This window comes from Sminthopsis crassicaudata, chromosome 4, assembly GCF_048593235.1.
Source record: "Sminthopsis crassicaudata isolate SCR6 chromosome 4, ASM4859323v1, whole genome shotgun sequence".
In the NCBI taxonomy this organism is placed as follows: domain Eukaryota; kingdom Metazoa; phylum Chordata; class Mammalia; order Dasyuromorphia; family Dasyuridae; genus Sminthopsis; species Sminthopsis crassicaudata.
Window position 1 is genome coordinate 347,045,471 of NC_133620.1, and position 25,270 is coordinate 347,070,740.

The 25,270-nt window shown below is 36.4% G+C and overlaps 1 protein-coding gene across 1 annotated transcript in view; it reads right to left on the minus strand.

Annotated features, from left to right (window-relative positions):
* Positions 1-25,270, minus strand: part of LOC141539029 (beta-1,4 N-acetylgalactosaminyltransferase 2-like) — a 76,038-nt gene that overhangs the window by 49,774 nt on the left and 994 nt on the right. The window contains exons 2-4 of the mRNA XM_074261240.1: positions 20,275-20,484; positions 2,564-2,701; positions 706-812 (exon numbers count right to left, since the gene is read on the minus strand). Of these exons, the coding sequence (XP_074117341.1) occupies positions 706-812; positions 2,564-2,701; positions 20,275-20,465 (436 nt within the window). The 5' untranslated portion in view covers positions 20,466-20,484. The remainder of the gene's footprint in view (positions 1-705; positions 813-2,563; positions 2,702-20,274; positions 20,485-25,270) is intronic.

Genomic DNA, 25,270 nt, shown 5'->3' on the forward strand with positions numbered 1-25,270 from the left:
GAAATTTAATTTGGAAGTTATATCCAATGTGCCTCTCAATGGGAAGTGTCTCTGGAATCTAATTTAGGAGCATCTGGCAGCTTTGTCATGCTGATATCAATTCTTCTTTTTGCTATTAAGGGTAAAAACTATCAGCCTCTAGCCTGAAAAGAACTGTTTTTTTTTTCTCTTTAAATTAATTGTATGGCATATACATATTCCCTGAGATTTAAGTGAAAGAATGTAGGGTCTAAATTTAAAAGACTTTATTCTTGTTTCAAATAAATATATTCTATAATTCTATTCTATAATATTCTATATTATATAGAATATAATGGGCATGGGAACAAAATGATGGTTAGCTATGTCAACAAATAAACTGTCAGCTAAGAAGCTAAAAACCATACCTGTTTCATGAACTACTAAAAAAAAATCCCATGATTAAATTACAAAAATAAATTACAAAATAAATTACAAAAAATACAAAATAAATTACAAAATAAATACAAACATAGGCTCATGTCCACTGTGATGGACCAGAGCTCAGAGACTATTTTGTCTCTTTTTCTGTCTCCAAGGAGACCCATCCTTGTGTCCAATCCAGAATTAGAGATAAGATGACCTAAGATCTTTCCTTGGAGAGAGATCTATAAGGAGCTGCCCCTGGGATAATGGCAGAGAGCCACCATGGGCATTAGAGAAAAGCAGTCAGCGGGCTCCACTTACCTGGGATCACCACGGTGTGAAAAGGCATCACCTCCACACCATGGACCGGGTACCCAAAAGGAAGGTTGGGCTGAGCCAGCAGAGGCGGAGGGCGAGGGAGGCCTTCTCTGCTTGAGAGAAAGAAACCTTAACAGAATGGACTGCAATCTGTCTGCCCATGAGCACATTAAATGATTAATTAGTTAGTTAATTAATTAAGTGATTAAATGATCCTGTGGACAAAGTCCCAGCCCAGTCTGAGGAAAGAGATGTGATTCCCACCCGTGTTGTTCTCAGCCATTCAGTCATATCCCGCTCTTTGTGAACCATGAACCACGCTCTCCATGAGACTTCCTTGGCAAGGACACTGGAGTGGATTGAGGCAAATATAAGTTAAGTGACTTGCCCAAGATCTCATAGCCAATAAGTGTCTGAGACAGGATTTGAACTCAGGTCTTTCTGGGTGTAGTCTCTACCCTTCAGCAGCAATAGTGGGTAAAGGATTGGATCTGGAATGTGGAAGATCCGAGTTCAAATCCAGCCTCATAAATTGACTAGCTGTGAAACTCTAGGCAAGTAACCGCTGTCTGCCTCAGATTTTGTAAAATGGGATTCATAATCTGCCTCCCAAGATTATTTTAAAAATCAAATGAGGCAATGTTTGTAAAAACACTTAACACTATGCCTGGCATACAGCAGGTACTTAATAGATGCTTGTTTTCTTCCTATTAGAATCAGAATGACTTGAGTTCTAGACTGGCTCTGTTACTAACTCGGGGTGTAATCCTGGCTAAGTCATTTTCTCTCTCTGGGACTCGGTTTCCTCATCTTTAAAATGAAGAGTTTGGAATAGATGACTTATAAGATTCAGTAATCTAGGTAGCTGGTGAAAGGAATAGTATTGGACCTGGACCTGAGTTCAAATCCAGATTCAGGCACTAACTAGCTGTATAATCCTAAACAAGTCACTTAATAAGTGTCTCACTTAACAAGTGTCTGGCTCAGCTTTCTTATTTATAAAATGAGGATAATAATAGCTCATACCTACCTCCCAGGGTTATTCTGAACATAAAATGAGATGATATTTTAAGACACTTTGCAAACCTTAAAAGTACTGTAAATGCCAGTTATTTTTACTTTGATAAAGGCAAGATCCTAATCTAAAGAGATTTCTACAATTCTATAATAAGATCAGTGAGGACAGAAGTTCTATTTCTTTTTTTCCTGAGCTTTTCTCCCCTGACCCCCATAGTTCTACTCACAAAGGTATTAATCAGTGTTAATGACTAAGGAGCTCTCTTGGAAATTTATACATAAATAAATACACACACACATACACACACACACATATATATATGTGTGTGTTATACATTTTATGTGTGTATATGTATATAATGGGTGTGAGAGCATTTTTATATATACATGTATATACCATTATATTCACAGAAAGGTTCAAATATAGATATACATATACACATACACATACTCACAGATATAAAACCAAGCCATCTATACCTACAGAAGATTTAAATTCCCAATAGGTTTTTTTCTCCCTTATTCTCTCCCAAAGTTTCTTTTTTTCCCTTTTTTTTGCCTTCTTCCCTGTTTCTCATTGATCTGATCCACTTTCAGAACAGAGACTGGACCCATGTACAGAACCCGAGAAAGGGGAAAGAGGATGAGCTATTAACAATTCCTCTCCTGGGGCCCTCCCAGAAGCCTGGTCCCAGGACAATACGTCTGCTATCCAAGACAAAGGTGGTTCTACCCTGCCTGAAACATGTATCTGACTCCATAGCCAGTTCTTTTGTTTTCTATTTAAGTCCTTTCCTCCAGAATATAGGCAGAATGATGCTGCAAAATATCCTATCCACATTACCTCCTCTGGAAGTGTTTAAACTCGACCTTTCTTCTTGCTTTTACTTCACTGAGATCACTCCAGCTGTAGGCATTTTGATAATTGTAACTTTTTACCCCCTCCATGCCTTCACATGTACACTGCTTTTGGGGGAACAAACTGAAGAAAGAAAAAGATGAATTGTAAACATAGAAGTAGGAAAATCCAATACACCTAGTCATTTATCCCCAAAATCAACCAATCAGCCAGTGAACATTAATTAAGTACCTACTGTAATTGTAAACTCTTTGTGAGGCACTGGGATCCAAAGATAAAAAAAATCAATCAATCAATAAAAATTTATTAAGTGTTTATTATGTAATGTTGATCAACTGTGAAAAACTAAACTATTCTGATCAATACAATGATCCATGAAAATTCCAAATGACTCATGATAAAAATTGCTGCTGCTTCCAGAGAGAGAACTGATGAACTCTTGAGTGCAGAATGACACATTTTTTCACTTTAGTTTTCTTGCCTTTTGTTGACAACATAACAATCTGGAAATATATTTTGCATGACTTAATATGAATGGGTAATGGGTGATGTATGTAATGGGTATTTTATTTCCTGCCTTCTCAATGAGGAGAAGAGTTTGAGGGAAGGAGAGAATTTGTAACTGAAAATAAAATAAATTTCATTTAAAAAGGGGGGAGATCTTTGTTTTTCCCCCAGTGATTAGATTCTTTTAAAATTTATGGATTAAAACAAGTATTTTCATAATAGTATGATAAAAAAGTTGATTGCACATGAAACTGCAATTCTATTATGTACAACTTAATATTCCTTTTAAATACATAATGAAATTATCATATACATTCTTTTTTTCCTCTCTTCTTCCTGCTCTGCCCTAGAGATGGCTACCATTAGATACAGATATGTACATATATATGTATATATAATTACACATATAAAATCATTCTCTATATAATTCAATTTATCAGTTCTTTCTCTAGATGCAGAAAACATCTTCCTTCCTATGTCCTTTACAATCAAGTTGTTCTTATTTTTTTATTAAAGCTTTTTATTTTCAAAACTTATGCATGGATAATTTTCAAAATCCATCCTTGCAAAATCTTGTATTCCAAATTTTCCCATCCCTTCCCCTCTTCATCCTCAGATGGCAAGTAATCTAATATATGTTAAACATATGCAATTTCAAGTCGTTTTTAAAACAATTTTGCTGTTACCATATACAACACTCAATTCTGCTCATCTTCTTCTTCACTATATCGTCCATATTTTGTAAGATCATTGAGCTCATAATTTCTCATAGTACAGTATATTCCATCACAATCATATACTGCAACTCATTCAGTCATTCCTATGTACCAAGCACTATAGTAAGAGCTAGATTTACAAAAAAGAGGCAAGAGACAATCCGTTTCTGCACATGGAGGTGACATCATGCAACCAAATAGATACATAAAAAACTACATGACAAATTGAATATAAGAGAAGGTGGGCATTGGAATTTAGAGAGGCTGTGGAAGATTTTCAGTTAAGAGAATGGATTTTAGTTGGGACTTAAATGAAGAGCTTTCATCCTTAAGGCATTTGTAGTCTACTGAAGAAAACAACATGTAAATGTGTAAATAAATAAAAATATATTAATCTAGTTGGTTAAAGTGAATATTGGCAATACTCTACTCTACTAGACCAGTGGCTCTGCTGCAACTCTGACCTTCATAACTGTCATCCCGGGAAGCATCCTCTGCTTAGAGAGAGAGAGAGAAAGAGAGAGAGAGACAGAGACACAAAGAAACAGAGAGACAGAGAGAGAGAGTCCCAGCATCTCCCACTCTATCACCACTATCAATTACAATCAATTGTCACCAGTGGGCAGGCAAGAGAACCAAGGCCTTCTGAGCTGGAATAGGAAATGTCAAGCCACCTGCTGTGTGATCCTGGATAGATCACTTAATCCTGCTTGCCTCAGTTTACTCCTCTGTAAAATGAGCTGGAAAAGGAAATGGCAAACCACTCCAGTATCTCTGCCAAGAAACCCCCCAAAGGGAATCACAAAGAGTCAGGCATGAATGAAAAAAATATTCAACAATTAAGTTCATCAACCCTGTTCTCAACCCATCCCTTCAATGGGTAAGGTTTCTAAGAAAGAAACCTTCATGAAGACTCAAGCAAGCAGCTGCTAAAAAACCTAGAAGCTGCCTCAATGGATGCTTCAGCCCCTTTCTCAGCAGCCACAGCTGCAGAAGACCCAGAAAAGAAAGTTTTCTTCATTAAAGTCCTTGACCTTGTCAAAAGTCTCAATAGCAAAAACAAATATGCTGCTATCAATGAAAAAGACACTAAAGAAAATGCATTACTATCTATTGGCTTTCCATTTGTCCTGTAGCTGAACCTTCATATATTTTGTCTCCCCCTATTAAAATGTGAGTTCTTTTTGAGATGAAGAACTGTCTTACTTTTTATTTATTTTCACAGGTTTAGCATTGTTCTTTGCATATAATAATTACTGAGTAAATAATTTTTTATTCATGTCAGTTTTCACTAGGAAAAAAATAGCCTACGCAAAGATATGGAAACAGAGATGGGAGATGGAATACAATGTCTGAGAAAGAGCAAAATAAAATTTAAAAATCCATTGATTAGAATGAAGAGTATGAGGGCAGCTAGGTGGCTCAGTGGATAGAGCACCAGCCCTGAATTCAGGAGGACCCGAGTTCAAATCTGGTCTCAGACACTTAAAACTTCCTAGTTGTGTGACCCTGGGCAAGTCACTTAACCCCAGCCTCAGGGGGGAAAAAAGAATGAAGAGTATGTAAAGGTATAAGGGAAAGATAGATTGGGGCCAGCTTATCAAAGGCTTTAAACATCAGGTTGAGGGGTACACATTTGAATAAAGAGACAACAGGAAGCCAGTGGGGTATATTGAACTAAAGTGTGACACAATACAACCTGTGGTTTAGGGATATTTTGGGGCAGCCGTATGGAGGATGGATTGAATAGGGGAGAAATTTGAGATAGAGAAATTAGAAGGCCATTTAAATAAACCAGTTAAGAGGTTATGAGGGTCTAAATTAGGATGGTGGTCAAGGGAATGGAGAGAATTAAACAGATGTTGTGATGAGAAGATGGACAAAATCTGGCAAGTGATTGTTTATAGGAGAGTGAGGGAGGGTAACTCTAAAATCTTGTAGCTGATGAATGAAAAGATATGGTACCATCAACTGAAATAAGTTCTGAAGAGGGATGGGTTTGAAAGAGAAAGACAATAAGCTTTGTTTTACATAGAATGAGTCTGAGATGACTGTAAGACATCCTGTTTGAAACGTCCAACATCTGGTGATGTGAAACCAGAGCTCCCACTGGAGGAAAAAACCCGGTGGTGAATATCCAGATTTGGGAGTTAGCTGTGTCAGTGGGAGTTGATGATTCCTTGTGCAAGTGAAGATGATGTGGACTGAGGGGTTTTTTGAGCTTCCTTCTCAGGAAGAAATCCATCAAGTCCCAGACTATCCTGTTTATATAAAGTAATTGTGAAGATGGAACTCTTTATCAATCTTCTCAAACTTCTGAGCATCTTTAAACAACCTTTGAGATACTGATTGCACATCTTTAAATAGATCTGGAACCTGACTGCCAGGTATTCCTCCAGTTCCTCTTTGATTCCTCCTTCTGAGCTACCAAATTCTCCCCTGATACTTCCTCTGAGAAACCCCCAAGATTGTATTTCCCCTGTAAAAATGTGCTCATGATGAAGATTTTTGCTTCAGGACTCACTCCCTTTAATAGCATCTTTCTTTCTCCTTATTATAGCAAACTCTAGTTAGTCTGCTAAACTCCTCTATGGATCTAATATGGTATTAGTTTTCATGGTTTATTCCTTTAATGGATTCTTCCAAATTCCTTTCCTTGCTTTCCCAAATCTATTTCTTATTGGCCATTCCTAGTATCTATTTTACCTCTTCATTTTATCTGTAATCTCTTCTCCTAGAATCTGTCACATGCTTATTTTGAATTAGGAATTTCTATCCTAGACCTCTTTAAGGACATAGTTAACTTAAGAACCTGAGCCCCTGTCCTGTATTGTATTGTATTGTATCTTAGGTACATGTCTACTTTGTTTTGGTTCTACCAGTAGAGCTCCATTCCCTGTCCTGGTACCTCATGGTTAGATGAAAGTGCTCTATGAATAAGGCACTAAAGAGCAAGTCACATCCACTGCCTGTTACCATTAACCTCCCTGGATTTTTACTGAGAAGTCGCAAATCTTTAATGTGGGTTAAGATTCCTTTCTAATTCCCAGCCCCCATCGGATCTGAGCTAACTTGGGCTGTCCCAGTCCCATTCTAATGATCTGCTCAGGTTTCCCCAAACCCCACCCCAAGCACAAACCATTCCTTATCTAAAAACTCATTGAATCCTATTCAAATTCTAACCCTGGCTGAAACCAACCAGGAGCCAATATGGGACTCCACCCATGGGCCCCTTCAAGATTACCAAAAGCCCCCCCATTATAAAATAGGGAAACTGGAGTCCACTCTTTGCAGGAGCCCCCAAACATGTCATCCTTATGCCGGCCATGTCAAGGGTTCCTGCCCACCCGGTGCCAGCCCTGGCCCTGGTGTCTTCTACCTTTAACCTTACTTCCAAACCCCAAAATAAACTTCTTTTATCAATTTAAGTTTTCGGGTCTGTAAATTCCTTTACAGGGGACTCTGCGCCACTACTAGACTTCATTTAACTCTGTATCCTTGTGCCAAATCCAAAGGGGTTGCAGGAGAGCTCTATTTGACTCCCTGTACCCCGAACCTGACATAGACATCAATTAAACCCATCAATTAAACCCTAATTTCACTTAAGGTATCCCTTACCTAATTCTCATCACTTTGACCTTGCCCAAGTTATCCAAAAGTGATCACTGGTGATGATGCTTCCATATGAGCATTCCAAGTTGAGTATTGTATGCTCAGAGCTTCTGACATCCCTTGAATTTGCCAGTGTTTCAGGGAACCTCTACTTTCTAGGATACTAAACACAGCATCTTATTCCAATGGTTGTCCTGATATTAGAATTGAGCTACAGAAAGAAGAGCAGGGAATTTAAAAATATCCTAGTGTAAGGAAAAAGGATATAGAGGGTGGCTCAGTGGATAGAGCACAGAACCTAGAGTTAGGAAAATCTGATTTCAAAAAAGAAAGAGAGAGAAAGAAAGAGAGAGAGAGAGGGGAAGGGAGGGAGGGAGGGAAGGAAGGATGAAGAGAGGGAGGAAGGAAGGAAGGAAGGAAGGAAGGAAGGAAGGAAGGAAGGAAGGAAGGAAGGAAGGAAGGAAGGAAGGAAGGAAGGAAGGAAGGAAGGAAGGAAGGAAGGAAGGAAGATTAATAAGAGAAAATCACCAGGTGCTGCACTACCAGGGGTTGTAAGTTGCTGTTTACATATGAACTCACATTGCACAATGTTTTATCCTATCCTGTTGTCTGCATTTGTGTGATTCTGTCTCACATTTTGGAGAATGTTTTACTGATGTGTTTCTGATGTAATATCATTTTGTTGTCCCCTGATTTGGGGGGGGGGAGCTTCTGTTCTGGTAATATGTCAGTGATTCTAGATTTTCTGGCTTTAGCGTCTGCTTCAGGAAATTCCCACCCCCAATCTGTCTGATTCTGACCACACCTTAGATAGCTTCTGACCTCGAGATAGTCCCACAGATCAAACACCTGAGACAATAGTGAATAAAACTATTTCTCAGTTCATTGCTTGACTGATAATTTTGTCAATAAGAATCAAATTCCCGAGAACACTCCTCCTTCCTACCTATGAGTCATAGAATTAGCATGTCAATGAATTTCTTTTAGAAATTCAGCCCACTTGTAATAGCATTACAATTATAATAAACTTTGCCCCCTGACTAGGAGATGGGTTCAAGCGTGCAAATTCTTCTGACATACCTGAAAACACTGGTCTGTGACTCCAAACTTTTGGGGTCCCCTTTCCCAACCTCAACACTTCTTATTCTGCCATCTTAGCCTTTGCTAAGAACTAAGTGTATCTACTGGATGGTTGCTAATGGAAAAAATACCAGTGGGGGATTGTGTTATTATTTTAAAAGTACAGCCTCACAGGGTTTAAACACACATTTTTCTCTTTTTAGTAGTGTCTAAGGATGAAGGATTCATTCACTAACAGTGGCAATGCCATGAGTACAGTGAGCAAGAAAGGACCACCTTTTCCTTCCCCTTGAAGTCCTGTGACCATGAGACATGAATTTGGGATTCTGATCTTGGTTTTTTGATCCTATTCAATTCCAGGTGCAAAAAGTGGATTCTACAATCCAAGAACATAAACCACAGGACCTTGGAGCTCTGCATAACGGATCCATGTCCTAGAAGGTGAGTTCAGAGAAGGGATTTGGTTCTGGAACTTGGTGGAACTAATTTTATATAGAAACTAAACTAAACTGCGAAGCTAATCCTTCCATCTCCCCAGAAACCATGATTATGCCTGAGATGTTTTGAGGAAATGTTGTGTGTTTGTTTTGGTTATATCTTTGAAGTGAATATTCCTTTTTTTTTAAATTAAGTATGTAATAAATGCAGACCCTGACAGTCCTGCACAGAATACAAATAGATGAGTTTTCTATCAAAGTGACTCAAATATTTCTCTTCACAGATAACTTGGTGTATACTACTACCAAAAAAGCTTTGAATTTGTCCAGGTCAGTCAATATTACTCCTCTGTTCACAAACCTTTACTAGCTCCTCGATTTCCTCCAGAATGAAATACTAACTTCTTACCCTGACATTTACAACGCCTCAAAATCTCCTTTTCAGCCTTGTTTTATTCCTTTTCATGCAGTCTACATTCCAGATAAATGGAGCATTAACTGTTCCCTAATCTTAGCCTGGTGTTTCCCACAGAGGCTATCTACCAACACAAACCAAAGATTAGCCTTAATCTTTGCCTTTCAGAACTTTCTCTGCTTTCAAGGTTCCCTGCTTAAAGCCTTCTCAGATGAAAGGGTTTTAAGAGGTGGAAGGAACCAGGGATTTCTGGAGCAGAGAAGGGTGATTTAACAGGGGCAGGGAGGGCATTCTAGCCCTCAAGTATTGAAATATTTGAAAGGATGTCCAATTCCAAGAGAATCGGAAGGTTTTATCAGTCCTGAAAGGCAGAAAGGAGCAGTGGACCCTTTTACACTTCACATCAGGAAGAACTTTTTAAAAAAAGGCTGACTTGGGTGGGGAGAGTTATGAAAGATTCCCCTTCATTGGAGGCCTTCAAACCTATACAATCATTTAATGAGCGTGTTCTTGGGAAGATTCCTTTTTGGATATGATTTGGATGAGATATCAGCCAAAGTTCTCTCTGACCTGTTTGGGACCATTAAATGAACTCATAAATATATTTAATATATTTATTAAATTATATTTATAAATTTAATATTATATTATGATATATTAAATTATAATTTTAATACATTATATTTAAAACAAAATATATTTAAATTTTACAATTCAATTTTGTACCCTGCTAATTCTCTCTCTATGGTTGTCCAAGATATATATTAATGGACTAATTTGCATTTGTCATTGTTGTTTGTTATATAATGATTCAGATCAAAGTGTCATAAATTTAGAACTAAAAGACATATCAGAAACTATCTAACTAGAAGTGTCTATAAATTGATTGTAAAGATTCTTGAGGCAGACGCTCAAGACTGGGTGACTTTTTCATCATTTTATTCCTCTTTCCTCCCCTTTAGGTACTCTCCTAGTGCTCTGGACACAATAATAAATGAGTGTTGAATTAAAAAATGTTAATTTTATTAAGCCCACAATACCTTCAGAGTTTCTGCAGTAAAATCCATAGCACAAACAAAAGATATTGGTAAAACCATCCACCTATGCTGAAAGGAGAAAGTGGATTAAACAGGCAGCCCACTGACTTACTTAAGCCATTAGTATCTATCTTGGGCAACCACAGAGAATTATCTGGGTCCAAAATTGAATTATAAAAGGTAATCAGATTGGATCATATTTGGGAAACTGAATACTTTTAATGGTCCCTAGCTGCTTCAGAAGCCCATCCTCACTATATGATGGTACAGGTAACAGGATCATATAGAAACAGACACCTCTAAACCATACATGAGGATCACTGAAGGCTGTACATTAACTTAGTTCTCAAATGTAAAATTATCTATTTTACTGTATTTTTATTAATTGTGTTGCAGCTAACTGAAGCAATAAAAGAGTGCTGTGATTGGCACTGAGTTCAAATCTCAACTCTGATACTTACTAGCTGTGTGATCCAGAACAAATCACTTCACCCTGTTTGCCTCAGTTTCCTCATCTGTAAAATGGGCTGGAAAAGGACATGGCAAACTATTCCCATCAATATCTTTGCCAAGAGAACCCCAAATGGGGATGTAAAGAATAGGACATGACTGAAACAGCTGAACAACAAAAATTTATTTGTTAAATATTTATCCATTATATTTACTTCATAGAACTCTTTAGGATTCATCTAATAAATCAAAGTATAAGTATGAAACTTGCTCTATGGCCAAAAATCATGGACTACTGCAGTCTAGGAATATTATAAATTATTCAAAAGCCAAATGAAATACACAGAGCACTATGCTGACAGCCTTGACTTACATGTGAAAAGTAAAATTAACACATTATCAAAGTGTTCATTCCACAAGGAAATTACTGACAACATGAAAAGACCTTTCTGCAGAAAAAATATTCACAGTAATTCTTTTTTTTGTAGTAGTAAAAAAGCTAAAAATAAAACATAGGTCCAATTATTGAGAAATGTCTGAGTAAACATATTACTGAGCCATAAGGAGCAACAAATATGAAGAATACAAAGAAATAGAGAAAGATTTACATGAACTAATCAGGGAGAATAGACAGAACCAAAAGCACCATTCTTAAAACTATAATAACAAAGGCAACCTGCCAGGGCACCAAATTTTTTTTTAAAACACTGGACAAAGATGCATTCATTGAATAGGTTGGTTTTGGTGACATTTTTCTTTGTTGTTAAAAACAGTGGTTTGCTTAGTAGTAGAAAGAGCAGGTAGATCCAGAAATAACTGTGATTAAAAATAAAAGGCATCAGGAAAGCATTAAAATAGTTATCAGGATGAAATGTGTATTTTTACTGTTAGAAAGAACTAAAGGGTAAGGAAACCTCTGCTATCAATGCAGGTCAGCATTGTTAATAATTGTTAAGGAATCTCCTAAACTTGTATTTTAAGTTGCCCTGTTTTTCAGAAACACTGGACACAGAGCATGCAGGAGGCCCTGAAACTGTCATGGATGAAGTTTACCTCCCTCCCCCTAAGTTGATCTAATGTGCTGTTGACATTCCATGCTAGACAGTCTGGGAATTAAGACAGGTGCCAGTCTGTACTAGGCTTATGCAGCTAAGACCCTTGTAGAGCAACAGACCATCATAGCTTCATGGTCTTGCAGTTCATATATAATCTTGTGCTTTGCACTTCTCAACTGACACTTTGTCTGTTGGGAGTTGCCCTTTCTTGGGAGATTGTAATCCTTTTTTTTTTTTTTTTTTTTTTTTTTTTTTTTTGCTTTTTACCTTGAAAGTCTCTGATTTTAATTAAGGGTCACTATCCTACACATAATTCTTTGAAAATTAGAATTAGGCAAGGGAAAGCCAGTGAAGCTATAAGAGACCAAGAAATAATAAAATAGAATGTTAAAAATGAAAAAAAAATCAAACAGAATATGAAACATAAGAAAAACAACAGATCTAGAGAATATCAAAACAAGAAAATATAAGGCTCCCTGAAAGCTGTAACCAAAAAGAACCTTGACACAATAATGTAAGAAAAAATCCAAGAAAAGTGTCCTGGAGTGATAGAAGATGAGGGGAAAGTAGAAATAAAAAAAAGCCACCAATCACCAGCTTAAAGTAATCCTTTGTGGAAAATACATAAGAATATTATTACCCAGATCAAAGATAAAATTTTGCAAGAAACAAAAAAAATTCAAATATGCTAGAGCTACAATTAAAATTGTACAAGATTTATCAGCAGCCACAATAAAAGACCACAGGTCCTGGAATCATATCTACCAACTATCAAAAGAACTAGGCCTGTGGCCAAAAATATCATATCCAGTAAAATGATCCATAATATAGAATGAAAATTTTGGACATTCAACAAACTTGCAGATTTTCAGCACTTTCTTTCAACCAAACCTGAACTCAATAAAAAACATATAAGAGGGGCGGCTAGGTGGTGCAGTGGATAGAGGACCAGCCTTGAATTCAGGAGGACCCAAGTTCAAATCTGGTCTCAGACACTTAACACTTCCTAGCTGTGTGACCCTGAGCAAGTCACTTAACCCCAGCCTCAACAAAAAAAAAGAAAAGAAAAGAAAAAAAAAAAAAACATATAAGAGCCAAAGTAAAAAATCAATTTAAGGAACTTAGCATAGACAAATTGTTTATATTTTTTATAAGAAATGTATACCATATGTTTAAGATTGACATCAGCAATTGGGTATCTCAAAAGAAAGACTGGGGCAGAGTTAAGGCAAAAATAGTAATTATGTTATATAAATGAGATGAAGAGAAAGAATAGACACACAGGCATTAGAAGGGGAAGGAAGGCTCACAACTCTGAAAACCTACTCACATTGGGAATGGGTTAAATAGGTAATATTACATATATACCATGAAGGGTATAGCACGCTTCAAAATCTATAAAGAAATAAGGGGAGAGGGATAGGCAAAGGAAGAAGCAAAGGGTGGGGAAAGAAGAAAAGGGAGAGATGATGGGTGGGGGGAAGTTAAGTAATAACAAGGAAAGTAAAGAATCAGAATTAAAACAAAGAGTTACCAGGAATAGCAAAAGGTGGGGCAGAGAGATTCGTGTGTGTGTGTGTGTGTGTGTGTATGTGTGTATGTATAAAGAAAAACTATACTTTATTACTTTACATACTTTATTACTTGATAAAGTAAAAAAAAAAAAAAGTGAAACAGAAAATAAAATAACAACCTACAAGGAAGTAAAGAAAAGATGTACACTCACAAACATAAATTCTTTTACTATTATTACTCCTTTTTCGAACTGGTAATTTACTGTTATAAATTTTGAATCTTCCCTGATGTTCTGTTACGCACATGACAATTACAGCTTTGTTTTATTTTCCTTTTCTGTTTTTCTCTTTTTTAAAATTGTTTTTGAAAATAAATTTTAAAAAAGAGAAATGATCCAATCATTCTGGAGAGCAATTTGAAATCATGCCCAAAGAGGTATAAAACTGCATACCCTTTGACCTAGTAGTGACACTATTGGGTCTGTAGCCCAAAGAAATCATAAAAGTGGGAAAAGGACCCATATGTGGCAAAATGTTTGTGGCTTTTTTTGTGGTGGCAAGGAACTGGAAACAGTGGCTACCCATCAGTTGGGGAATGGCTGAGTACGTTGTAGTATATGAAAGTAATGGAATATTATTGTTCTATAAAAAAATGATGAACACTCTGATTTTTAAAAGGCCTGAAAAGATTTGCATGAACTGATGCTGAGTGAAACAAGAAGAATGAGGAAAACACAGTACACTGTAATAGTTAGATTGAGTAATGATTAACTATGATGGACTTCATTATTTTCATCGGTTCAGTGAACCAAGATAATCCCAATAAACTTTGAAGGGAAAAGGCCATCCATTCACATCCAGAGAAAGAACTATGGAGACTGATTGTAAAATAACACATGCTATATTCACTTTTTTTCTTCGTTTTTCTTTTTTATCATGGTTTTTCTCTTTTGTTCGAATTTTTCTTTCCCAACATGATTCATATGGAAATATGTAAAAAATGAATAAGCATGTATAACCCAAAAAATGTTTCATATGTAACGGGGGGGGGGAAGATTTTTTAAATGAAAAAATAAAATAAAATATATCTAATTTTCTTTTTAAGTTTCATGAAGTTGTGATTGCCTGTTAACCACATCATCTCTGAAATTTAGATTCAGAATGTTGCTTAAGGCACTAAAAGGTTAACTAATTTGCCGAGAGTCATAAAAACAGTTCACATCAAAGGCAGGATTTGAATTTGGATCTTCCTGACTCAAATGTCAGCTTTGTATCCACTACATCACTCTACTTTTCATTAAAAATAAAAAGAGCTTCTCATTTTTTTCCTTTTTGATCTGATTTTTCTTATGCACCATGATAAATGTGGAAACATGTATAGAAGAATCGTACAGGTTGATATATGGGATTACTTGCGATCTAGAAGGGAGTGGGGAGAAAGGAAGGAGAAAAATTTGGAACACAAGGTTTTGCAAATGTGAATGTTGAAAACTATTTTTGTATGTATTTTGAAAATAAAAAGCTATTATTAAAAAATAAAAAGAAAAAGAACAAGGGACAGCTAGTTAGTACAGTGGATAGAGCACTGGCCTTGAAGTCAGAAGGATCTGAGTACAAATCTGCCTCAGACACTTAACATTTCCTAGCTGTGTGACCCTGGGCAAGTCACTTGACCCAAATGCTTTGCAAAAAATAAATAAATAAATATAGAGAACATTTGGCCAATACACTGGTACTTACCAATTCCTTTTTTGTAACAAAGAAAAAATAAAGTATAAGATTGTGTGGGCCACCTTCTGTATGATATTTACATGGCTTTCTCATGCTGTTTTGCTTAACTATTTGGGGGATTATATATTATGGGAGGATTTATTCAATTGTGGCTATGTAGGAGTTTTGAATAATGTGTTAAAACAAAATTAACAGTAGAGAAGGCAGGGGAATTTGGAAATCTAAATTAGTGGAGAAATCCTTGCTCTCTGGATATCATTTTCCTCATCTATAATAAGAGACATTGGACCAGATGGCTGCTGACCCTTCCTACTGTAAATCCTTATATTGACATTATTAAAAGATAGAGGGGGCAGCTAGGTGGTGCAGTGGATAGAGCACCAGCCCTGAAGTCAGGAGGACCTGAGTTCAAATCTGGTCTCAGACACTTAACTCTTCCTAACTGTGTGACCCTGGGCAAGTCACTTAACCCCAGTTGCCTGGGGAGGAGGGGAGATGGAGAGGAAGGCCTCCAGTGTATTGGATAAAAATCTCAAAGGAGAATCCTTGGAAGGATGTACTTTACCAGGAATCATGCAGTGGGAGGGGGCCTGTAGAATAACCATCTGCTTCATAGAAACAGATTATACCCATACATAGGAAACCACAAACATCCTGAAAGTCTCTCATGGGACTCTGTCCAACGCCTGTTAATTACACCATCTCTTAGGTCCTCTCTTTTGTTACATTGGCGATTTTTTGGCGTTGAGTTTTTACAAGTAAGGGAAAGCAACATCAGAACTTGATCACTTCAGCTCTCTCCCTCTCCACCCCCCCCCCCAATCCCACTCTTTCTCTGGCTCAGAATCCTGGTGTTCTAAGACCTCCCTTGACCTATCCTTTCAGGCTGATCAAATAAAGCCATTTATCGCACAGAATCCCAAATGGGCCCAAGCCCCTCATCTCATTGCTGTCCCATTCTCCCATATAAGCGTATCTCTGTCTAATAAACTCAGTTGGTTCCACAGCACTCCGTTGGGAGAAATAACCATCAATGGGCAGGATACATGCTCTGGACCCCACGAACCCATAAGACTTTTATGACGAGCTGTTATTCTATCTTCCTATCAGCAGCCCCGCCTCAGTGGTGCTCGGAGCCAGCATCTGTGCTTCAGGAGAGCCCGCTCCCACAGCGGAGAGGTGTTGGGCAGAGCCCTCTCCCATGTGTGAGCCCAGCTGCCTCAGCACCACGAGTGCTGACAAACCTGAGGGAAGGGCCATAGAGAAAAACGCAACAGATAATGTGCCTGAGGAACTTGGGCCATTTGCAAGCTGTCTACATGAATTATTTGCCCATGGAGGATGACTTTTATGGGGTAATTCCATAGTGATTTCTGAAGGCAATTGTCACGTTATCTTGGCCACAGTACAAACACAACAGCTGGGAATTGTTCACATGAAAGCATTGGCTAGAAACTACATCTGGTGGCCTGGAATTGATTCCCATATCAAAAAAAAGCTGGCACAAAGTTTGGGATGGGCTGGGCTACCTGCCACGAGTACTGCTATTGAGTCTACAGGATTACTCCGGGACAAAGACATATTAACTATGGTAGAGCCCCTTAGGGGATCTGAAGTCTTACACTTCATAAGCCTCGCTGCAACAATCACCACTCTACCCAAGGAACCCTAGGGGGAGAAGGGCAAATAGCACAGCCCTGGGGCCATTGAGCTCTGGCTTGCTTGTGAGTGTACTCTCAGGCTCTCTCTTGTGCTCTGTCTCTAATCTGTCTCTCTCCCTCTGTCTCTCTCTTATCTCTATCTCTCTGTCTCTCTCTAATTTCTTTCTCTCTCCTCTCTCTGTCTCTAATCTGTTTCTGTCTGTTACTCTCTCTGAATTTCTAATTTCTTTTTCTCCTCTCTTTTTCTCCCTCTCTCCTTCTCTCCCTCTGTGTGTGTGTGTCTCTGTGTATCTCTCTCTCTTTCTGTCTCTTTTCCTCTCTCTCTTCTTCCCTCCCTCCCTCCCTCTTTTTCCATCTCTTCCCTTCTCCTTCTTCTTCTCCTCCTCCTCCTCCTCCTTCTTCTCCTCTTCCCTCTCCCTCTCCTTCTCCTTCTCCCTCTCCCTCTCTCTTTCTTCCTCCCACTCATCTCCAACATGATCACCAATTGTCTCAAAATAATTTAATTAGACTTACTGTCACTGAGCACAAATAGAAGCTGCATCAAAGTATTTCAAACTTTGCAGATCATAAACTATATTCAGATTTGCCTGTGCTCACATTGTCTGCATCACAGATGAGAAGACTGAGATGTTAGTGATGTTAAGTGACCTGCTTTAAAAGCACATAGCTACTTATTTAGGAGCTGAAGCACTGGGGCACATCCGCAGGAGACATTTGTTGGACCGTAAGCATCAGTGTCAAGCATAAGATAGGAGTGAGAGTGTTATGTTGCAGAGTAATATAACAGTAACGAGGGTGCTCTAGAATAAGAATTAGAAAGTCTAGGTTCTTGCCCCTGTTCTTCTACAAACTTGCTAGGAAACTTTAGCCACTGTCCTCAACTATAGGATAAAGTAATTGAATGAGTTGATCTACTTCTAAGAATTTGTGATTTAAATAGATGGCCTGAAAGCAAGGTTAGTCATAGGGTAGAATAGACATAGGAAGGTCTTCTCTATTCAAAATTCTTCCCTTCAACTGCCACCACCTATTTTCAAATATATTATGATATATTTCAAAGTTCTTCCTTTGGGCGGTCCAGTCAAATGAATTTTTCTTCTGGGTCTCTTTTAAAATCCAGATACTCTTAGCCTTCCAAGAGTAGATGTGAAGTCAGCCCCAGGAATTAACACCTGGTCACCAGATTTATCAATTATATTTCCTTTAGGGCCTCCCATCTCCACTTTAACTGAAGTCTTCCATCCAAGTGTTCTGTCCCACGACTTCCTATATCACAAAGGAAGAGACAGAGCTGGGCCTAGAAGCTGGGTCTTTGCTTCCATTTTCTGACAGCTCAACTGTGGAACTTTGAAGTGCTTGTCATATCTCTGGCCTTCAATCTACATCTAAAGATAGCCTTCCTAGAAACACGCAAATACCAGGATTTCTACCCAATCCTGTTATTCATTTTTTCAGCTGCCTCTAGCTCCATTTTATTTTTTTATTATAGCTTTTTATTTACAAGATATATGCATGGGTAATTTTACAACACTGACAATTGCCAAGCCTTTTGTTCCAATTTTTCCCCTCCTTCCTCCCACCTGCCTCCCCCAGATGGAAGGTTGACCAATACATGTTAAATGTGTTAAAGTATAAGTTAAATACAATATACGTATATATGTCCAAACAGTTATTTTGCTGTACAAAAAGAACCGGATGTTGAAATAGTGTACAATTAGCCTGTGAAGGAAATCCAAAATGCAGGACAAAAATAGAGGGATTGGGAATTCTATGTAGTGGTTCATAGTCAACTCCCAGAGTTCTTTCACTGGGTGTAGCTGGTTCGGTTCATTACTGCTCTATTGGAACTGATTTGGTTCATCTCATTGTTGAAGAGGGCCATGTTGATCAGAATTGATCATAATATAGTATTGTCGTTGAAATATATAACGCTCACCTGGTCCTGCTCATTTCACTCAGCATCAGTTCATGTAAGTTTCTCCAGGCCTTTCTGAAATCATCCTGTTGGTCATTTCTTACAGAAAAATAACATTACATAATATTCATACACCACAATTTATTCAGCCATTCTCCAATTGATGGGCAACCACGCAGTTTCCAATTTTTGGCCACCACAAAGAGGGCTGCCACAAACCTTCTTGCACGTACAGGTCCCTTTCCCTTCTTTAAGATCTCTTTGGGATTTAAGCCCAATAGAAATACTGCTGGATAAAAGGATATACACAGTTTGACAACTTTTTGAGCATAGTTCCAAATTGCTCTCCAGAATGGCTGGATGGATTCACAATTTCACCATCAGTGTATCAGTGTCCCTGTTTTCCCACATCCCCTCCAACATTGCGCATTATCTTTCCCTGTCATTTTAGCCAATCTGACAGGTGTGTAGTGGTATCTCAGAGTTGTCTTAATTTGCATTTCTCTGATTAATAATGACTTGAAGCCTCTTTTCATATGGCTAAAAATAGTTTCAATTTCTTCATTTGAGAATTGTCTGTTCATATCCTTTGACCATTTAGCAGTTGGAGAATAGCTTGATTTCTTATAAGTTAGAGTCAATTCTCTATATATTTTGGAAATGAGGCCTTTATCGGAACCTTTGACTGTAAAAATGTTTTCCCAGTTTATTGCTTCCCTTCTAGTCTTATCTGCATTAGTTTTGTTTGTACAAAAACTTTTCAATTTGATATAATCAGAATTTTCTATTTTGTGATCAATAATGAGTTCTAGTTCTTCTTTGGACATAAATTCATTCCTCTTCCACAGGTCTCAGAGATAAACTATCCTATGTTCTTTTAATTTATTTATAATCTCATTCTTTATGCCTAGGTCATGATCCCATTTTGACCTTATCTTGGTGTACAGTGTTAAGTGTGGGTCAATGCCTAGTTTCTGCCATACTAATTTCCAATTTTTCCAGCAATTTTTGTCAAACAGTGATTTCTTATCCCAAAAGCTGGGGTCTTTGGGTCTAGCTCCATTTTAAACACTAAATCAGAAACAAAACATTATCCAGAAGCAGTTCTTCTGTTCTCAAATTCTCCAGTACTTCCAGAACTAGGGACTGTCATCAGCAATCCATGGGTCCTCACATCAACTTCAAGGCTAGCTCCAAGTCCCTAAAGAGGCTATTTCCTCCAGAACTCAGCCTCTCAGCAGGCCATTCCCCTCAAAACACACATACATCACGTTCCTTTCCAGGAGAAGGATCCGTCCATGCATTCAATAACATTTGTTATGCAATATACTGTGCTAGTCACTAAAAAAGAGGCAAAATTAAAGTAACCACATACCCTGACCTCAAGAATTTTAACATCTTCCATGCTTAACTTTTCCCAGAAAAGACAATATCTTTCAGTCTCTCTTGCCTCCATTTGTTTACCAAAAAAAAAAAAAAAAAAAAGCCTCCAGAGTGACAGAACCCTAGTAATAAAAGGAGAAGGAGCAGGAGTGTCCAGCAAGATCAGGGGGGACAGACACTTACCAGATTCCTTCATAGGTAAAGATGTCTTTGACTTTCTTTAGAGACTGAATCTCCAAGGTAGAAGAATCGACATCCTGGGTATTTGAGGGTGGTATTACCTTAGTCTGGAAGTCCACAGTATCCCAGTAGAGATAGAGAAAGAAAGCTAACAGCACAGCTATCAGTAGCATCTTCTTCTTGGAACAATCCATTTGTCCCTAGATTTTTCAACTGTTGGAAGAAATATAAAAGTAAATGTTGAAAAAATGTTTTCTCCATTGTAGCTCCAAAAGTCTTACTGTGATATCATACTAGAAATTAGATTTGCACACGGAATAAAAGGAATATTGTCCCTGACCTTCTGTAGTTTGCAAAGACCAATTTGTGGTGCATTAATATGATGGAATGCTCTCATACTCTAAGAAATAATGAAAGGAATGGTTTCAGAGAAGCTGGGGAAAACTTGTATGCGCTGATTTAGAATGGAATGAGCAGAACAATTTCTACATTAACAACATTGTAAATTCAAATTTGATCAAGGCACCTCCAAACCATGACTCCAAAGCAAAATGATGAAACAAACACGATTTTGCTTTTTCCGTTGCTTAACAGAGGGAAGTAGAAAGGAAAGAAAAGAAATGCTTGCTAATTGAAAAAAAATTTTAATTTTTAAAAGACCAAAATATGTGTGTAACTTGAGGTGACATTGCCTTGAATAGTAGAAACATTTAAACAAGATTCAATAGGACAATGAGCTGATCATAACAACTTATATTCAAGTAAGAAGGTTTGCAAAGGGCCCAACATATGTTATTTGATTTTTCTACATAAAAGATATGGATATGAATAAGCAGTTTTCAGGTAAAGAAATTAAGGCTTAGCTATAGTCACATGAAAAAGTGCTCAGTAACTATTGAATAGAGAAATGCAAATTAAAATAACTCTGAAGTGCCACATCATATGTATCAAATCAGCTAATATGACAGAAAAGAAAAGTAAATGCTTTCAATGTGGGAGAAGTGGAACACTAATGCATTGCTGGTAGAATTGTGAACCAATCCAACCATTCTGGAGAGCAATCTGGAACTATGCCCAAAGGGCTCTCAAACTGTGCATACTCTTTGATCCAGCAATACCACTTTAGGTCTGTAGCCCAAAGAGATTATAAAAAAGGAAAAGGACCCACACATGCAAAAATATTTGCAACACCATATTTTGGTAGTAGCAAAGAATTGTAAATTGTAAATCAATTGGGGGATGGCTAGACAAGTTGTGATATATGAAAGTAATGGAATAAGGGCAGCTTGGTTGCTCAGTGGATAGAGCACGAGCCCTGACGTCAGGAGGACCTGAGTTCAAATCTGACCTCAGACACTTAACACTTCCTAGTTGTGTGACCCCTGGCAAGTCACTTAACCCTAATTGCCTTAGCAAAAAAAAAAAAAAGTATTAGAATTCTATTATGCTATAAGAAATGATAGATTTCAGAAAAACCTGGAAAGACTCAGATGAATTGATACTGAGCTAAATGAGCAGAACCAGAATGCTGTACACAATAACAGCAAGATTTTGTGATGGTAAACTATGATTGGCTTGCCTCTTCTAATAAATACAATGATCTAAGATAATTCCAAAAAGCTCATGATAGAACATGCTATCCACCCAGAGAAAGAATAAGGGAGCTTTAATGCAGATTGGTGCATACTATTTTCACTTTTTTTCCCCTTTTTTGTGGTTTTTTTTTTCCCTTTTATTCTGATTCTTCTTTCACAACATGATTAATGTGGAAATATGCTTTATGTGATTGCATATGTATAACCTATATTAGACTACCATCTTGGGAAAAGGGAAGGACTAGGAGGGAGGAAAGGAGGAAAATGAAAATCAAAATATTATAAAAGTGAAATTTGAAAACTAATAGATTTTTAAAAAAGAAAACTGTCTTTACATGTAATTAAAAATACTATCTACCAAAAAAAGGGAGAGAAAAAATTTTAATTAAATTTAAAATGAGTAAGAAACAAACAAAAAAGAACCTAACCATAGAAAATGACAAAAAGAATTAAGGCACAAACAGAAAAGGAAAGAGTGTCAAAATGGCTACATGAGAAAGCTCAGATTCCCAAAAAACAATTAGAGAAGTAGAAGAAAAATTGGGAAAAGAAATAAGAATACTGAAAAAGAATCAGGAAGATCAGTAAGTAGCTTGGGAAAAATATTTAAAAATTCACCAAAAAAAATAATAACTCCCAAAAGACAAAATTGGCCAAATGGAAAAGAAAGTACAAAAGTTCACTGAATAAAATGATTCTTTAAAACTTAGAATTGGACAAGTAAAAGCTAATGACTTCATGAGACATGGGGATCTAATCAAACAAAATTTTAAAAAAATAAAAGAAAATGTGAAATGTTTCATTGGAAAAACAACTGACCTTGAAAAGAGGAGAGATCATTTAAAAATTATTGGAGTCATGATAAAAAATATTTAAAAGGCCTAGAAATAATTAAGGAAAACTGTCCTGATAACCTGGAACCAAAGGACAAAATAGAAATTAAAAAGAATTCACTGATCACCATCCAAAAGATCCCAAAATTAAAAATTCCCAGGAACATCATAGCCAAAGTCCAGAGCTCACAGATCAAGGAAAAAGTATTGAAAGCAGCCAAAAAGAAACAATTCAAATCACAAAACTATACTTAGGATTCTACAGGATTTGGCAGCTTCCAAATTAAAGAACTGGAGGGCTTTGAACATGATATTCTGGAAAGCAAAGAAGTTAGAATTACAACCAAATATCACCTGCCCAGCAAAATTTAATATAATCTTTCAAGGGGAAAGGATATTTAATGAAATAGAGAACTTTCAACCATTCCTAATTAAAAGAATTGAATAAAAATTTAATCTCCAAATACAAGACTCAAGGAAAACATAAAAAGGTAAAAAAGAAACATAAAAGAGAAAACATAAGAAATTCAATAAGGTAAAATTGTTCATATTTCTATATAGTAAAATATTTGTAATCCTTAAGAACTTTATTACTATAAGAACAATTAGGAGTATTCTTAGAAAGTGCCAACATAAGGTGACTTTGATGGGATAATACCTAAAAAGTAAATAAATAAAGGATGAGAAACAAGATTATATTATAAGAAAGAAGGGGGCATAAAATAAGATAAATTATTTCATATAAAAAAGGCATGACAGACCTATTTTATCTTACTTTTATCAAAATTTGCTCAGAGAGAATAAAATACATACTTAGTTGAATGCAGAAAGTTGTCTTACCCTATAAAGAAGTAAAAAGGGAAAAAGATAAAATGGGGTTGGGGGAGGAGTGATAGAAGGGTAGACAGATTGGAGGAGACAGTGATCAGAGGTAAAACAGTAGGGTTGAGTGTAAGAGAAGGGGGGATGAAACAGGGAAAATTAGTATGGAGGGAATGTAAAATTAGTTTGCATAACTATAAATATGAATGGAATAGACTCACCCACAAAACAGAAGCATATAGTAGAATGAATTAAAAAACAGAATCCTACAATATATGTTTACAAGAAACACATTTGAAGAATAAAGACAGAAACAGATTAAAGATAAATGACTGGACTGGAGCAGAATATATTATTCTTCAGCTGAAACAAAAAACAGCAGGGCTAACAATCATGATCTCAGACAAAACAAATGCAAAGATAAATCTAATTAAAAGAGAAAAGAAAGGAAACTATTTCTTGCTAAAAGAAATGTATAAACATATATTTCATAAATACATCCATAACATAAATATCCAAATTTTTGAAGAAGTCAAATGAGTTACAGGAAGAAATAGATCATAAAACTATACTAGGGGAAAACCTTAACTTTTCCCTTTCAGAACTAAGATAAATCTAACAAAAATAAACAAATATGCAAAAAAAAAAGTTAAAAGGTGAATAAAATTCTGGAAAGGTTAGATATGATAAATGTCTAGAGAAAACTGAATGGGAATAGAAAGAAAAATATCTTTTCTCAATGGTATATTACACCTATACAAAAATTGACAATGGATTAGGACATAAAAAAATCTCACAATCAAATGGAAAGAGCAGAAGTATTAAATGCCTTCTTTTCAGATCACAATGCAATAAACATTACATTCAATAATGGACAATGGAAAGGTAGAATGAAAATTAATTGGAAACTAAATAATCTAATAAAAATAAATGGGTCAAAGGACAAATCATAGAAATAACTGATAGTTTCATTAAAGAAAATGACAACAATGAGACAACAAACCAAAATTTATGGGATGCAGCTAAAACAGTTGTCTCTAATTGATTTCATCAATAAAGAGCAAATGCAACTAAAAAAAAACTATAAAAAATTTTAAATCCTCAAATAAATTAACCCCAAATTTGAAATCCTAAAAATTAAAGAAAAGATTAACAAAATTAAAAGAAAACTATTGAATTAATTTTTTAAAATCCCTAGAAGCTGTTTTATGGAAAAAACAATATAATATATAAACCATTTGGTTAACCTGATTTAAAAAAGGAAAGAAAAAAACAAAATTACCAGTATCAAAAATTTAAAAAGTTAATTCCCCATCAATGAAGAGAAAATTAAAACAATTGTTAGGAAATATTTTGCTCAAGTACATACAAATAATTGTGACAATCTAAATGGATAGATATCTACAAAAATATAAATTACCCAAATTCACAGAAGAAGAAATAGAATATATAAATAATCCAATCATAGAACAAAAAATTTAACAAGCCACCAATGAATCTTCCCGGACAAATGGGGTCACAAATAAATTCTATCAAATATTTAAATAATATTTCTTCCCAATACTATGTAAACTATCTGGAAAAAAACTGGCAAAGAAGGAGTCTTATCAAACTCCTTTTATGACACAATTATGACACTAATAGCTAAACCAGGAAGAGCCAACACAGAAATAGAAAACTATGGATCAATTTCCCTGATGAATATTGATGCAAAAAATTTAAATAAAATACCATCAAGGAGATTACAGC